Consider the following 16,602-nt stretch of genomic DNA (forward strand, 5'->3'; position numbering starts at 1 on the left):
AACTTTCTAAAAAAATAAAAGAACTGAAATAAATAGACAAAATAATTCAAGATACGATTGGAAATATTATTTTGAATATTGTACAGGTCTTTATTATTTTAAGAAAATTCCACCTTCATAAAAAATATCAGAAACCTAACTTTATTAACGTATTTCAACATAGCACCACGTTAAGAACCAGAAAGCTTTCAAGATGATGCATAAAACAGAAACTGGCATTTTAAAATATAACTAAAACATACATTTTTAAATTTTCTTAATTTGTCTTTTATTATCTGTTGTATATATTTGTATTTCTGTAAATGAATTTGTGCTTAATAAAGAAAGTAGGAAAAAGATTTTTTATATATATTTAAACGACTTCCTCTGAACCGGAAGTCGTTTTCAAGTGTTTGACCCCTTCACTAACGCTGACACGGCTCACACCGCTGTAATGTGCTCACGCTTTAATCTCTGAAAACAACATTAAATATTTATTTCTTGGATTTGATAGTCGGGACGGTAGACGGGAGCACCATGAGCACCATGTTTGCGGACACCATCCTGATCGTGTTTATCTCTGTCTGCACGGCGCTGTTAGCCGAAGGTGAGTCAAACCCAACGGACACATTCAGCAGGAAAGCGGCTTACTATCGACCACAAACACATTAATACGAGATGGTTTTATCCCGCTGTGGACTGGATAATGTGGGGATATTGTTAACGTTATTATCATTATCGACTAATGGCCACTTTTGGCGATTTTGAGGACTACCAGTGTGTTCGTTAGCCATTTGCTAACTAAGCTAATGCTACAGTACAGCGCAAGGAATAAAACTTCCGGTTAACATTTCACAATAAGAGTCTCACGAGAAATCAAATCAGAAATATTGATCATCGGGGGGATATTGGGGTTCGTTTCAGTTCCTCTGACCTCGACATAGATAATTATCGCTAGTAGAAATAAATACAACCACCAGTATATATTAGAAAAGTGTGTGTGTGTGTGTATCTCTGTGTGTAAAAATATAAATGTAAAGAAATACACTAATAGACAGCTAGCAATAGTATGTAAATAATAAAAATAAAGCCATACGTAATATATTGAGTATGTAAAGTGTGTAAAAATATAAAAGTAAAGAAATACACCAATGTGCAGTATTTGAACATTTAAAATATAATATGCTGTGTGTGCAAAGTGTGTCAAGTATTAAATTGTGCCTTATGCAATAATGCAATGTGTAAAAATAGTATGTAAGTTAAGACTATAAAACTACAAATATGCGTGCACTGTTTTATCTATTGTTTTTGGGTGTCATTCTGGGCTTTTGTCTTGCAATTTGTTGAATTTTACAATTTTCCATCTGACAATGTCATTTTTACCATATTTAGCATATAAAGAAAATACATGCTACTGTCACAGTCAGTGTTGCTGCAAATTACTGACATGTCCTACAGCGTGATAATCAAAAAAATCAACTTTGCATGAAGTATATTGAAAGTAATTGTGTGTTTTTTTAGAACATAGTTGCATCAGGACAAAAAAGAGATGGATTTAAATAAATCAGATAGTGGAGAATTCTGACATTATTCACCGTAATGTTGCCCAGAGTCATGTTGCACCATCTACTATTTTATAAGATTTTTATTTTTTTATTTTTTTATCCTCAATCCTCTTCTGATTTTCTCTGCAGGGATCACCTGGGTTTTAGTGTATCGCACTGAAAAGTATAAGAGGCTAAAGGCTGAAGTGGAAAAACAAAGCAAAAAACGTGAGTGCATTATGTGTTAATGTCTTACGACTGTAATTCATTGATTTCTGTAGACTGTTTAAAGCATTTTCTGTTGCTTGTTTGATATTAGTCGAGAAGAAGAAAGAAACTATCACAGAATCTGCAGGACGTCAACAGAAGAAGAAAATTGGTAAGAACCCAGGAAACAGATTATGACTTAAGTCATAAATTGTGTTCAGGCAAAAGGTAATAAATTGTAAGGAAAAACATTTGCACTCAGCTCTTATAATCAGGCTTTTCCCTCATATTGACAGTGTTCCTTAAAAAGAAATATATGTATTACAGAAAGACAAGAAGAGAAGCTGAAGAACAACAACAGAGACTTGTCTATGGTGAGAGGCGGTTTGTTTGCAATAAATATGTAATGCAAAGGCTTAAAATCCATCAATATATCGTCATATAAAATGAGTTTGTGTTTTTTTAGTTTAGTTTAGAAAAAAATATTTTATGACAACATTAACAGCCTTATCTACACTTTTACATTATAAATATTAAATATGGTAATGTTTAAATGTTTCCAAACTCCAATCAAAGGTAATTTAATTTCAGATTTCCATTTTTAATCTTGCGTGTTTGTTTGCAGGTGCGCATGAAGTCCATGTTCGCCATTGGCTTCTGCTTCACCGCTTTGATGGGCATGTTCAACTCCATGTGAGTGTGACACACACTTACATCGTGTACATCTTCATCTTCATCTTCATCTTCAGCTCAGAAATGTTTCTTTGCATTTGACAAAAGTCAGGGTTTGTACAGTCATGAAAAACCTGGAAAGTCGTGGAATTTGCAAATAGCAATCTTCAGGTCTGGAAAAGGTTTTGAAAACTACGTGTATCCTGAAAGTTTTGGGAAACTCATGAAATTTTGTTTCACAAACCTGGATGGAAACACGTGATGTGTTCAAGGACCATTGAAAATTCAACAATAATTTATGTTTTATAGTTTCTGGTTGTGATCAATAGTGCAAATTTGGTGGTGATATTAAAAAAAAAACCTGCGGGCCCACAGGTTTGGGAGGCATGTTTTCTTTGAAAATCATCAACATTTTTAAGGAAAAATAAAAGGCTCCACCCCCCCTTAAAATCACAACAATTTTTAAAAAATGAATTAAAAAATTAAAAATACTTTTTGTTCTTTAAAAATTACCAAAACTTTTTGGAAAAAAATTCTTTGAATTGCCAGAAATATATGGAAAACATGCAGGTTTGGGAGGCATGTTTTCTTTAAACATCAGCAGTAAAATAAACACAGATTACAGTCATTCAAAGCTGTTGCCCTTTTTCAACGCTCAAATGAAAAACCTTTTCAGTGCTTAGAAAAGTATTCAGCATGCCTCCCCCTTTTTTACACCACCTTACTTCACATAAATAATAGTCATTTAAAGTTGTATTTAAAAATTCAGCACTAATCCTGTTCTAAATCCCTGATTATAAAAAATAATATATATTTTTAAAAAAGCTTTTTAGTGATGGAAAAGAACCAATAAGGATGATCAATGGTCATTTCACAAAATCAGTTGTCTTGAAAATTTGCCTAAAAGTCGTGAAAATTTATTGGTAAGAAAGTGCATGAACCCTGAAAGGTAAATATTATATATTTGTTGCAGATTTCTTCATTACACTATTTTTACGTCTGTCTGGCTTTTTTTTGTTTTGTTCAGCTTTGACGGAAGAGTTGTGGCCAAATTGCCATTCGTGCCGCTGTCCTACATCCAGGGTCTGTCCCACCGCAACCTGCTGGGCGAAGATTACACGGACTGCTCCTTTATCTTCCTCTACATCCTCTGCACCATGTCCATCAGACAGGTAACACAAACTAACACATGATAATAACGCTCTTTCCTTTCATTTGGGTTGATTATGTGTCTCTGTTCAAGCGTTATAAATCAGAAAATAAACAGTTTTTTTGTTCTTTTTTTCTGAGAGTGTTTTGTTTTGTCTCTTTTCTCCAGAACATCCAGAAGATGCTCGGCCTTGCACCTTCCAGAGCTGCAACTAAACAGGCCGGAGGCTTCCTGGGACCTCCTCCTCAAGCAGCTAAGTTCTCCTAAATCTTCAGACGGGTCGAGCGGTGCAGCTCCGGCACCGCGTGCAGTCGTGGCTCCGTCATCAGAGCACAGACAGAACTGAATCTGCCGCGCCGGAGCCAAAGCGTCGCCTGCAGCTACTATCACTACCTGATGATGGATTTCTCACTCACGTTTTGTTTATTTAACTTAAAGATTGTCTCACTTAGAAATAAGAGGAAGAAAAGTAGTTCTTAATTACGTTGATTACCAAAGGATACAAATGTCTACCTTGTGTTCAGCGCGTCACACACAGTTTTTGTTTTTAATTGGCACAGAAACATCGGATCCATTTGTCAGTATTATTGTATGACATCATCTGTATCCTTATTCCTTCATTTTAATAAAGTTTTATGGATACTCTGTAGTCCTGTTTTTCACTTTTAGCCGTGGTCAGAGGACTTGGTGTTGGGTCGTCCGTCCGTCCATCTATCCGATTATCTTTAAAGGGATATCTTAAGAGCGCCTTTCAGGAATTTCTTCAAATTTTACACAAATCAAAGGTCAAAGGTTAAAGGTCAAGGTCACTCTGGCCTTGCGTCCACTCTGCTCTTATTTTCTGCAGGTGTCTCTGCCGGAGTCCACTTCGTTCTAATTCTCCGCCAATGTCCACTCCGCTCTTATTCTCCGCTAATGTCTCCTCCGGTGTCCATGTCGGTCTCATTCTCCACTGGTGTCCACTCCGCTCCGATTGTCCGCCGGTTTCTCCGCCGTGTCTCTAAATGTCCGCTCCCCTCTCATTCTCTGCTGGTGTCTCTAAACATTCGCTCTGCTCTCATTGTCCACCGGTGTCAGAGGCATCAGCACTAATGAAATGCCTCCCGACCAATCAAATTGTTTGGTTGGACTAACTGTTGTATTATTTCACTATAACACTAAACAGAATATTATTATTATTATTATTATTATTATTATTATTATTATTATTATTATTTTCAGCATTCATTTTGTGCAGTTCAAGTTGACATAAGAAATAAGGGTATATATATATATATATATATATATATATATATATATATATATATATATATATATACATACATATATATATATATGAAATTGATTTTGCTCTTAAAGAGTAGTAGTTAACATTTGGTTTTTTCAGTATATTTTGATACTAATACTTTATCACTTTAACGTAAAGTTCTTGTTGGACTAACCTGTGACAGAGTATTTCTACACTGCGGTTTTGCTACTTGTACTTAAGTATTATAACTGAGTACTCTTTCGTCCACGGCTTATTTCTTTTCTTTGGTTGGGTGGAGCAACACGTTTTCTTGCTGCATTTGCTACAGTAAAGTAATACCTCAGATAAAGTTACTGCTTCCTAAAATGGAGCGTGATGGCGGGCGTGGAGAGGGCTCAGGTGATGTGAGAGGCTGCCGACATTATCAGGGTGAGATAAGGTCAACGTGTTATTAGCATGTAGTCTGGAAACCATCCAGTTTGATTTCACTGTTGTGCAACTCACTGCTGAAAGCGTGCAGTGATACAGCAGTTATTCATTAAAAGCACAAACTAGTCCCCCCTCCCTCCAGTGCTGGCCTACATTTGCACAAAAAAAGCTCGTGTTTGTGTGTGTGTGTGTATGTGAGCAAGGCCTCTTTGATGCCATGCCGGCAGTAAGGATTTCAGCCGTAATTTGTCATTGATGTATCACCTCAGAGCAATTACTACATAGTATCATTAAAAAAAAAAAAATCTAAATTTGTTTTTTTGGATAATATCTAACAATACCAAACTTCCTGACGCAGGGACAGGTGTGCCGCATGATGTCAAGCTCAAATTTCCTTTATAGGTTTACAACAACGGGACCAGAGTGTATGTGCAGAGAGATCATGCCCCAGTTCCTGGAAGAAGTGGAGAAGAGGACAAAGGCCATCCCTGTGAGCGACCTCCTGCAGGACGGCACCCGAGAGTGCTGATTACCGAACCTGGAGAAAGTGTGTACTTATCACAAGTTTCCTGTGCTTTCTCCCACTGTATATCATTACCCCCAAAACATCCAGATGAAGTTTGTTCATTATAATTATAATTATTATTATCATCATTATTATTTTTATTGATGTTATTTTGTTGTATATTTTATTTATTTATATTATTATTACTGTTGTTGTTATTACTATTATTATTTGATTGTTTTTTTTATTTAAGATTACATTTTTATTTTTACTTTTATTTTTTTGTATTTTCAGTGCTGTGAAGGTTTGATGCACAAAATTTCAATCCTGGACAGAAAATGTAATAATAACTTTATAAGAAACTGCCTTACTGAAAAATCTTTTCCCGGCAGACAAAACAAAAATGACATTTTACACAAATATGATAAAAAATCAATTGATAAACTCAGAACAATGTTCCTGACATTTCCTATACCCCCCAAAATGAAAGAAACACACTTTAAAATTATGAACAACATTTATCCATCTAAAGAATTACTTAGACTACGTTTTAATATTGATGACAACATATGCACTTTCTGTGAAAAGAACATTGAAACTACGGACCATGTATTTTTCTCATGTGGTATAATACAAACATTCTGGATTAATATCCACAAATGGATCAAACAAAAAGTTCCATTATTTCCAGCTTCTATCTCTAGAGATGATGTAACCTTTGGTATGATCTTGCAAAACAAAAATGATGAACTCTGTTGTAATGTAATTCTATGTATAGCCAAATTCTTTATTCACAAGAACAGAATACTAAAATCATCACCCAAATTTATTGTCTTCTTGAATGAGTTTAAAATGTACATGAAGTCCTTAAACCTTCTTAAAGCGATAAAAGCACAGAAATTATATGATATCTTAAAAGATTTCCCCACTGAAATGATCAGCTGAAAATAACATGAACCCCCCCCCCCCTGTGATATCAATGATTCTTATCTTGTTACTTTACTATATTATTTTAATTTTAAGATATGTTTAGGTTTAATTCTACCTCATATTTTTACATTGAAGCACCGAATGTATTCGTTATATTTTGAGATGATTTGCACTAAGCTGTTGTTCCCTCGGCAATCTCTTTATTTTATTACAATGTCTGTTAAATGTAAATTGCCATACTTGTTTATACTTTGTTATTTTGTTCTTTATCAATAAAGCATTAAAAATTTAAAAAAAAAAAAAAAAAAAAAAAAAAGGTTTGATGCACAAATGTGTCATTTCCGGGGATGCGCCCGCCCCCTTCCATGTAAAGGAGGCGTGTCGTGACTGTTAATCGGGGCGTGAAAAAATCTTTATAAGCGATCTCACCATCTGGATCGTCCCCTCCATCTGCTGCAGCACCGACGGTAAAATTGCGTTATTTTCTTCGTATATTTCTCTGTTTAAATGTCCCTGCTCGCGCGCAGCAGCTTCACCTGCACGCTGCCAGCTTATCTAACGGTGAGACCGTGCATGGTTATTCACGTATCCACGTTTATGTGAGTTGATGTGTGTGATTTGTCCCCGCAGGTCCTCCGCCTCTTGTCAAAATGTCCCAGTCTATCCTGGACACCATGCCCGGAGCGGCGACGGGCACCGCGGTGGTCACGGATCATCTCAACTTCTGGGGAGGGAAGCGCGTGAAGCCCCGGCAGCAGAAAAACGCAGAGCCCGTGTTTGAACCTGCGACCGGTAAATACAGCACGCACGAGTCTGGCTCGTTATTTAACGCTTTATATGAAAGTTTTATTATTGCATTCAGACAAATGTTACATGGTCAGCGGGTGCAGCAGGATCGCTATGAGGACAGGCTGTTATGCAACTCAAACCCACCCTTTTCTTCTTCTGTGGTGGGTGGAATAACTGCCATTTGTTGAGCTGCCAAAAAAAAACAAAAAAAAAAGAGGAAATGTGGAAATACAAGCAGAGCAGTATTTCAGTCTAATCAACCTTTAGGGCCCCATTTCATGACTCACACTCACATCGCTGCACACAAGATGTGCTTTTAAAAAGCAAGCTTTTAAAACTCATATACATTATTAGGATTTTCTACTTTCATTGAATTAATTTTTAAACCATCATCAGTCCTAATCATGAATATCAAATATTCAGTCATTTTCAGATTTCTAACCCTTTAAATGCCAGGTTTTTGTCATGATGCCACATTATTTTTAGACAAAAACAAAAAACATTCAAAATATTTTCAATGTACCATATGTTAAGAATATTTTTTTATTATCATCACAGCCTGGGATATGCCAATTATTAGCAGCAACATTGATTTTTATACTTTTTTGGGCAGTGTCAAATAATCACACTCACACTGCTCTGCACATAAAAGTGTGCTTTACAGAACGAGTCTATAAAAATATTAAACATTAATTTGATTTTCTATTTCCATTGAGTTTATTTTTTAATCAACATCAGTCTTAATCATAAAGATCAAATAATCATTCATTTTCATAATTTTACTCCTGTAAATGCCAGTTTTGGGGGCTTCAAAAATAAGCATGGTTAACTGGCAATAAGTGAATAATAAACAATATAACTCTAATGTAGTCTTATTAACACATTTTCTTTTCTTGCTAATCTTCGGTTAACTTTTTTTTTTTTTTTTTTCCGAAAAAAGGGGGTCTATGTCCTACCCTTTACCTCCATCTGCTCGGTCAGACCTCACCTGTGTTAGAGTTCATCCTTAATTTTGATGTCAACTACACGTTTGTAACGTTTTTACGACTGCATGTTGCAGAAATGTGAAGCTATCATGTGATCATGTGGACAAAATCTGTCCCCAGGTGGGCAGATGCACATAAATCACCTGACAAACACTTAAAATAGCTCCTGTGGTTGTCTTGGGAATTTTATGTGTCGCCTGGACACATTTAGCCATTATGACACACAGAGTCACAAAGTGAGAACAATAAACAAGATTTATCCTAATCACAGTCTTTGGCCAAATGCCAGTGAATCACGTGAAATCTCCTGTCAGGCCTGAAGTTAGTTAGTTAGTTAGATCTTTATTTCGAACATGCCAAATAAAATCATAGAAGAAAATAAAATATGCAAAAACATGAGAATGCCCATCGGGCATAATCAGTAAACAAACGCAAGTATTTCATGTCCAAAAAGGAGTGAGAGGAAATGAAGGCTTTTCAAATCCTACCCTCTTTTTTCAATTTTATAAAAAAATAAGTATTTTGTTACTTTCTGGATTGAGATGCTTAATTTGAAATATAAATCCAAAAATAAATTGCAGTCGTTAAAATGAGCTCCACTTTTACCAGCTGCAACATTTAAGAGATGAACACATGAATGTGTCAGTATTTTTATATCTAGTAATACAGCATTTTGAAATGTGCCATTCTGTTTAATGAGTATTTTTTTGTTTTTTTAGGCTTTTTCGTCACCACTTTTACTTTTTACTTATGTAAAAGCTTTAAATATCTCCTCCACATCTAAATAACTGAAATGTCTGTGCAGGTCGTGTCTTGTGTCAGATGGTGCCCTGTGGGGCTGAGGAGGTGGAGGAGGCCATACAGAGCGCCCGCGCTGCCTACCTAAAATGGAGCAAGATGGCGGGCATGGAGCGGGCGCGGGTGATGTTAGAGGCCGCCCGCATTATCAGGGTGAGATAAGGTCAACCTGTGACATTACAGTCCGTCCAGTTTGATTTCACTGTTACACAACTCAAGTTGGAGCTGCCTGCTGCGAGTAAGACAGTAAGACAGCAGTTATTCATTAAAAGCACAAACTGCCCTGGAAACCCCCCCCCCCCCAGCTGGCCTACTTTTGCACAAAATAAAGCTTTTGTGTCCGTGAGGTGACTTTGGTGTCATGTTTCGGAAGTTTAACTGGGGCTCGACCGATGTTGGTTTTTCCAGGGCCAATACTTTTTATTTTAGTAGCTAATGAGACAGATTACAGCTGATATTCGGGAGCATTCACAATAAAAAAAAGAAAATCTTTCTGTAAATATTTAGAAATTAGGTTTTAACAAAATCCAACACAAAACTTTGTTTAAATGCCTTTTGTTTAATCCAAACTGAAACTTTCAGCATCACATACAGCAGGTTCCCTGCAACGTTTTCTTTATAAAGTTAAGTAAAATTTAAATTAAAAAATGAATAAATGAATAAATCAACTTTTTTCCTTTTATTCTCATAAAAATAGGAAAGACGGGAGAAGATTGCAAAACTGGAAGTGATCAACAATGGCAAGACCATCACGGAGGCGCTGGTGGATATTGATATTTCCTGGCAGACCATTGAGTACTACGCTGGCATGGCTGGGACACTCGCAGGTGGGTGCATGAGTGTGATTTTCTTTAAGGTCCAGGGAGTTGTATTAAGGGGATATATTGGTAGAAATGGATTACGATTTAAACATGTTTTCTTGAGTGCATTATCACCTGAAAATAAGAATTGGTATGCTTTTGTTAACTTTGAGTGAGCTGTTTATATTGACACGGTGTGTGTCCTCGTCCATGGAGATCACCACGTTACACCATGATCAGAAAAGATAAGATAAGGTAACAATTATCATTTCCACAAGGGGTAAATTTGCATTTTTATAGCAGCAAAGAGATATCAGAAAGTTTTGTACAAAATAAAAAAAGCAATAAAACAATATGAATAGTTTAAAAAAGACAGAACTCAATAGTTAAAAAAAATATTGACACCAATTTCCACCAACTGCACATGGAAATAATAATCAGACTGTTTCTACAGGAGCCCAGAATGGATGAACTGCAGATAGAGACATTTGCATTTTAGTGTTGGCCGCTACAGTTACCGCCCCTCCTCACTCAGAGTGTTGGAAAAGCAGTGATTTCTTAACATTTTACTGCTTTATTCAGTGTTTTTACCTGTTTTAATCTCTGGGTCAGTTTGTTTTGGAGAGAAAGAGACCTCTGAAGATAATTTGACTGTAACTAAAAACCTCCTGAGCAACGAACACTGAAGAAATTCTAACCGGGAGAAATTTCAGCTGGTTACAATCTGTAATTCTCACACCATTAAATCCCACTAAATTGCACACGCTGCCCCTTAAAGTTCCAAATTTTAGAGTTGCGTTGTTTTAATGTTGAGTGTTGTTGTTTTTTTTAAGGCCAGCACATCCAGCTTCCTGGAGGATCGTTTGCTTACACCAGGAGGGAGCCCCTCGGTGTGTGCGTGGGAATCGGTGCGTGGAATTACCCCTTCCAGATCGCATCATGGAAATCTGCTCCGGCTCTGGCCTGCGGTGAGTGTGTAGCAGCGTGGATTACTGTATCATTATATATTATTATAATTTTAACAATATAAAATAATAATGTAAAATATGAAAAAAATAGAAAGAAATTAAATAAAGAAATAATAAAAAATATTAAACTTTTATAAATCCAATTATTATATTGTATATGAATTTTAACCTTTTGAAACCAGACTGACAAAACTTTTTTTATGCTGCTTCCAGATGCCTTTCAAAAATGTTCAAACCTTTGAACCCAGAGCAAATTTGTGTGATTTATCTCAAAAGCAAGGAGAATAAAGGCAATGAGCAACTTGATTAGAAATGCAAGAAATGAGTGGATTAAGAAAATTGTTTTTTAAAAAGCTAAGGAAAATGTCTAGGGGGGAAAAAAAGCTAGGTGATACTGTATTTTAATATAAGCGCAATTACTTATTTAAAATTATGTTACAGAATAAAAATAACTTTTTAAGCACTTCTTCTGGTTAACTTCCTTTTTAAAAAACAACAACATTTTTTTCATATATTTTAAAAAATATTCTGGTAATTTTCTTGCACTTTTTACTAATTTCTTGCTAATTTTTGTGTCATTTCTTCTTTAGTTGCTCATTACCTTCTTCTCACGCGTTTGAAAAATATCAGGCCAGTTTGCTCATGTTTCAGAGGGTTAGGTTTGAGGTTTTTATGTCTCTCTGTTTCGCCTCTCTTGTCCCTACAAACAGACAATAACTTTAGTTAAAATCTGGCTGTTTAGGTAACGCCATGGTGTTTAAGCCCTCTCCGTTTACTCCTGTGACTGCCGTCATTCTGGCTGAGATCTACAAAGAGGCGGGGGTGCCTGACGGGCTCTTCTGTGTGGTCCAAGGTGGAGCAGAGACCGGCACCTTGCTCTGCCAACACCCGCAGGTCGCCAAAGTGTCTTTCACCGGCAGCGTGCCAACAGGCAAAAAGGTACAGAGATCAGTACAGCGCAGTCAAGTATTTGTGCTTTGACGTAACTTTTAAACACCTGGATCGACGTCAGTTTTGGGCTGGAGTCAGTCACCTTTCAATAGCATTTAAACCTTTGAAACCTTAGAGATTGATCGTTTGATTGGCAAGAAATATGTAAAGGGTGAAAAGGTAATGATCAGAAATTTTACTTAAGGGGGGTATTATTACATATGATACAAAAATATAGGGAAAATTTTCCAGAAAACTTAATTTTTTAACTTATTTAATGAATTAATTGTTTTAAAAACGTTTTTCCAAAATAATTCCTTAAATTATTTTAAATTCTGTTTCAGAAAAATAAAAAAAAACATTTAAGCACCCTCTTGAAGTCTTTTTTGTTTGATTATTTTCAAGTAATTTTCTTGTAACTTTTTACAAACTTCTTACTAATGTTTCAGCCACTTCTTGTAAATTTACTTGTTGCCCTCTTCCCATGTTTTTGAAAAAAATCAAGTCAATTTGTTCATCTTTCAAAGGGTTAAAAACATGCTCGTTGGCTGATTTACAAGGCTTCAGTTGTGCATGTTGTTAGTGCGCTGTGTGTTCTCGGTTCAGGTCATGGAAATGTCTGCAAAGGGGGTGAAGCAGGTGACTCTGGAGCTCGGAGGGAAATCTCCCCTCCTGATCTTCAAAGACTGTGAGCTGGAAAACGCAGTGAAGGGAGCGCTCATGGCAAACTTCCTGACGCAGGGGCAGGTGAGGAAGTTCAGTATCATTTATGTGTCGTATGATGTCGAGCACATCGTGATCCAACACACTCTTTTTCACCTTAAAATCTCTGTCTGCACTGTGTAGGTTTGCTGCAACGGGACCAGAGTGTATGTGCAGAGAGAGATCATGCCCCAGTTCCTGGAAGAAGTGGTGAAGAGGACGAAGGCCATCCCTGTGGGCGACCCCCTGCAGGACGGCACCCGGATGGGAGCGCTGATCACCAAACCGCAGCTGGAGAAAGTGCTGGGGTTTGTCAGTCAGGCCAAGCAGCAGGTGTGTTAATATTCCTCCGATCGTCGGATCAGAGGAACATTTAATGATCCCGATGGGAAAACTGAGCAACTGCAGAGAGGCATTTATCTGAGAATCAGTCAGCTGTGACAGCACCACTGAGACTTTCACCAGACCTCAAAGCAGTCATCTGAAGTCTGATTATACTTACCATAGTTTTTGTTAAGTAGATTAATATATCTGATTTTTCCAGGGAGCCAGGGTGCTTTGTGGAGGAGAGCCTTTTGTCCCCAGTGACCCCAAATTGAAAGGGGGCTTCTTCATGTCACCTTGTGTACTTGGTAAGTCTTTTCTGTTTATTCACCAGGATGTCTTGATTTTCTTTTACATATTTTTGTACCAACTCCAGCTACTGATGATACACCATCACATCATCAAATAATCATAGTCAGTTTTTAAACCATCTATGTTAGGGATGTCATTCTCAAGAAAGCCTCGAGTACTTTTTTTTTTTTCAAATTTGGCACAAACTGTCACTTTGACTCAATTATGAACCGATTACATGCTGGCAGACCCAAGTCAAAATCACTCTGACCCCGTCCATTGCAATCATGTAAACAATATTTCAGAAACAGTTGGAGGGAATTTCTTCAAATTTGGCACAACCATCCACTTAGAGATAACAATGAACTGAATAGATGTTGGTGGTTGAAGGTCAAGGTCAGTGTGACATTGCATCAGTCTCAGTCTCATGAGCATGATATCTGAAGAACACCTTGAATGAACTTTTTCAAATTTAGCACAAACGTTCACTTGGATGCAAAAATGAACTGATTAGATTTTCGTGGTCAAAGGTCAAAGTCACTGCAACCCTCATTCTCAGGAACATGTTATTTCAAAAACACTTCGATGGAATTTTATTCAAAATTTGGCACAAACATCCACTTGACATCATCAGTAAAGTGACTGGATTTTAAAGGTCAAATGTCTCTGTCACTGTGACCTTGAATCTGGCTCATTCTCACGAAAACAATGTCTCAAGAAGACCTTGAGGGAGTTTCTCTGATTTAGCACAAACGTCCACTTGGACTCAAGAATGAAATTGAATAAAACACAACAGAATAACAAGTGACAGAAGTGTGGAAATCCATGTTGATTTTTTTTTTTTATATATATAAGACTATATTTTACATTTTGGACAAGTATGTTTAGCTGCCCGGCAAGTTTCATCACTGCGCTGCAGACAGCAACAGGTCTCTGTCGAGCTGTAAACAGATCGTATGGAAATTAACCAAAAGACCGACGTGTTTAACTGGTCCGAAATATTCTCTGTGGTTAACCGATTAATATACATGTTTTGTGCCCCAGTACGCACCACATTTTACATGCATTTCTTTCAGATAACTGCAGAGACGACATGACCTGTGTGAAGGAGGAGATTTTCGGCCCGGTCATGTCCGTGCTGCCTTTCGACACAGAGGAAGAAGTGATCAAGAGGGCCAACAACACAACCTATGGTTTGGCCTCTGGAGTCTTCACCAGGTCAGCAGAACACACTCATCATTACTCAGCAGTCTGTTGCACCTCCTGATCACAACGCTGACCGTTTGCTCTGGAAGATAATGAGGTTATTGCATTCCCCTGGCTGCAGTTCAGAGTTTTCACAAAGCGGCCAATAAAAACGCTGCAAAGTGGAATTTATTGCACAACTGTGGCTCTGTGGTCAAAGGGCAGAGGAATCAGCGTTTGAACCATGCGATCAAGTTGCACACAGAGCACTGATTCATTTTTGTGCTTTAAATCTGAAGTCTTTTCATTTCCTCTGCCTGCAGGGACATTGCTCGAGCCCATCGTGTGGCCGAGAACCTGGAGGCAGGGACCTGCTTCATCAACAACTACAATATCAGCCCTGTGGAAGTGCCGTTTGGAGGATACAAGAATTCAGGTAGAGTGTTAACCTTAAGGGCTCGCTTTAATATTACACACAGTCGTATGGCTCTGCACACAAAATTAACTTTTCAGAATCAAGCTTTAAAAAATATTATACATTAATATTATTTTCTACTTTCACGGAGTATGTTTTTAAACAAACATCAGTCCAAATCGTAAGTATTTATCTATTTATTTAAGAATTTAAACCCTTTAAACGCCAGTTTTTTGTCACAATGCCACTATGTATTTAGATGGGAAAAAAAACACAAAAAATGAATTATTTTCAATATATTAAGTGCAAAGTAGATTTTTTTGTACTATTGCAGTGATTTGCAGCAACATTGATTGTGACATTGCACCTATTTGAAATAGCATTTATTTACTCCATATGCCAAATATGGTAAAAAAAATGTCATCAGGTGGAAAATAGTAAAAAATTCAAATTCAAAGGTTAAAGCCCAGAATGACACCCAGAAGTAATACAAGTCATGTTTTTCTGCTTTGATGGCTGTGGGATCAAAAACTGCAGTTTGAATGGGTTTCGGTGTATTTTAGAGTTATTGTAGGAGCTGAGCTGTAAATTCAGAGATTAAACAAAAATACACAGTCTTTTAGGCCACATGCATGATCACAGCCAAAATTTTCAACAAATGAAAAGTGCACCAAGTAGTCCCTCTGGGTTAAAATGATCAGACTCTCAACTTTTGCTTCTGTAAATGCAAAGGAAGTAACGTGTAGTTTTACACTTAATTGCTGTAAGTGACCTTTATCATCTTTACAGGATTAAAGTGGGGTAAAAAGAGGCTTAACATGATCTGTACTGTGCTTTGTCAGGCTTTGGCAGAGAGAACGGCCAGGTGACGATCGAGTACTACTCCCAGCTGAAGACTGTGGTCGTGGAAATGGGCGACGTCGACAGCCTCTTCTAGACTCCTCTCACCAAGTTTACACCGCTGTGCCACAACTGTGAATAAGACTTCTCCCTTCAGTCATGATCTATGCACCAGAATTAGCACTTTGCACGAAGGCTGCATCCACACTAATACATTTATATAAAATCCAAACATATTAGTGTGGATTTAGCCATCGTTTGCTTTATGCGTGTTTACTTGCAGATTTTTAGAGCCTGTAAGAAACCAAGAAGTAGACCTGTTCAAAATTCTCTACTTTCTTCACGCAACGAGTGAAACATCTTTAGCACTAACCAAGTAAATGATAAAATTTTGATCTGCTTATTAAAAAAAAAACAACAACATGCTGCTGTGAGTTTGTGTACGACCATGAGCCTTATTTAGAAATGCTGCGTGAAGTGAACTGTGCATCAGCATTAATCAGTCAGATTTTTATACTGAATGGTTAACTGACATGCGATTGGACATCTGACACCTTTTTATGAAAATAAAATGTTTTAGGCACAAAGTCTCTGTTCCTGTTGCTTCTGAGTAAAAGATAAATAAATATTAAATATTAATTACTACCTCGTCTGAAGTAACAACTGGCAAACACAGTAGTTCTAAGAATGTATAATAATCACATTTTTACAAAAATCCAGTTGATTTTGCCAATATGGTCATACAGTCTGCGACATTTCAGTACAATAACACAATCACCACCATACATTTCCAACTTTCAGTTGTACATTGTTTTTTGTTACATTTTTATTTAATCCTTTGTGATGATGCAGATGTACCAAACCACACACTTTCAGTTATATGATTATTATTTATAAACTATGATGTGA

At 36.9% G+C, this 16,602-nt stretch overlaps 2 protein-coding genes across 2 annotated transcripts; both read left to right on the top strand.

Annotated features, from left to right (window-relative positions):
* Positions 1-367: 367 nt before the first annotated feature.
* Positions 368-4,194, top strand: tmco1 (transmembrane and coiled-coil domains 1). Its single transcript, XM_042483716.2, has 7 exons — positions 368-586; positions 1,674-1,751; positions 1,843-1,902; positions 2,058-2,104; positions 2,356-2,423; positions 3,430-3,574; positions 3,721-4,194. Exons 1-7 carry the CDS (start codon positions 517-519, stop codon positions 3,817-3,819), a joined length of 567 nt encoding a protein of 188 aa, XP_042339650.1. The 5' UTR covers positions 368-516; the 3' UTR covers positions 3,820-4,194.
* Positions 4,195-6,992: 2,798 nt separating this feature from the next.
* LOC121941337 (4-trimethylaminobutyraldehyde dehydrogenase) lies at positions 6,993-16,280 on the top strand. Its single transcript, XM_088078125.1, has 12 exons — positions 6,993-7,132; positions 7,296-7,457; positions 9,246-9,391; positions 9,936-10,065; positions 10,872-11,006; positions 11,749-11,945; positions 12,543-12,683; positions 12,783-12,971; positions 13,183-13,270; positions 14,330-14,471; positions 14,762-14,874; positions 15,696-16,280. Exons 2-12 carry the CDS (start codon positions 7,316-7,318, stop codon positions 15,788-15,790), a joined length of 1,518 nt encoding a protein of 505 aa, XP_087934251.1. The 5' UTR covers positions 6,993-7,132; positions 7,296-7,315; the 3' UTR covers positions 15,791-16,280.
* The last annotated feature ends 322 nt before the right edge of the window (positions 16,281-16,602 follow it).

The sequence above is a fragment of the Plectropomus leopardus genome, chromosome 5, assembly GCF_026936395.1.
Source record: "Plectropomus leopardus strain MGB_pleo_1.0 chromosome 5, ASM2693639v1, whole genome shotgun sequence".
In the NCBI taxonomy this organism is placed as follows: domain Eukaryota; kingdom Metazoa; phylum Chordata; class Actinopteri; order Perciformes; family Serranidae; genus Plectropomus; species Plectropomus leopardus.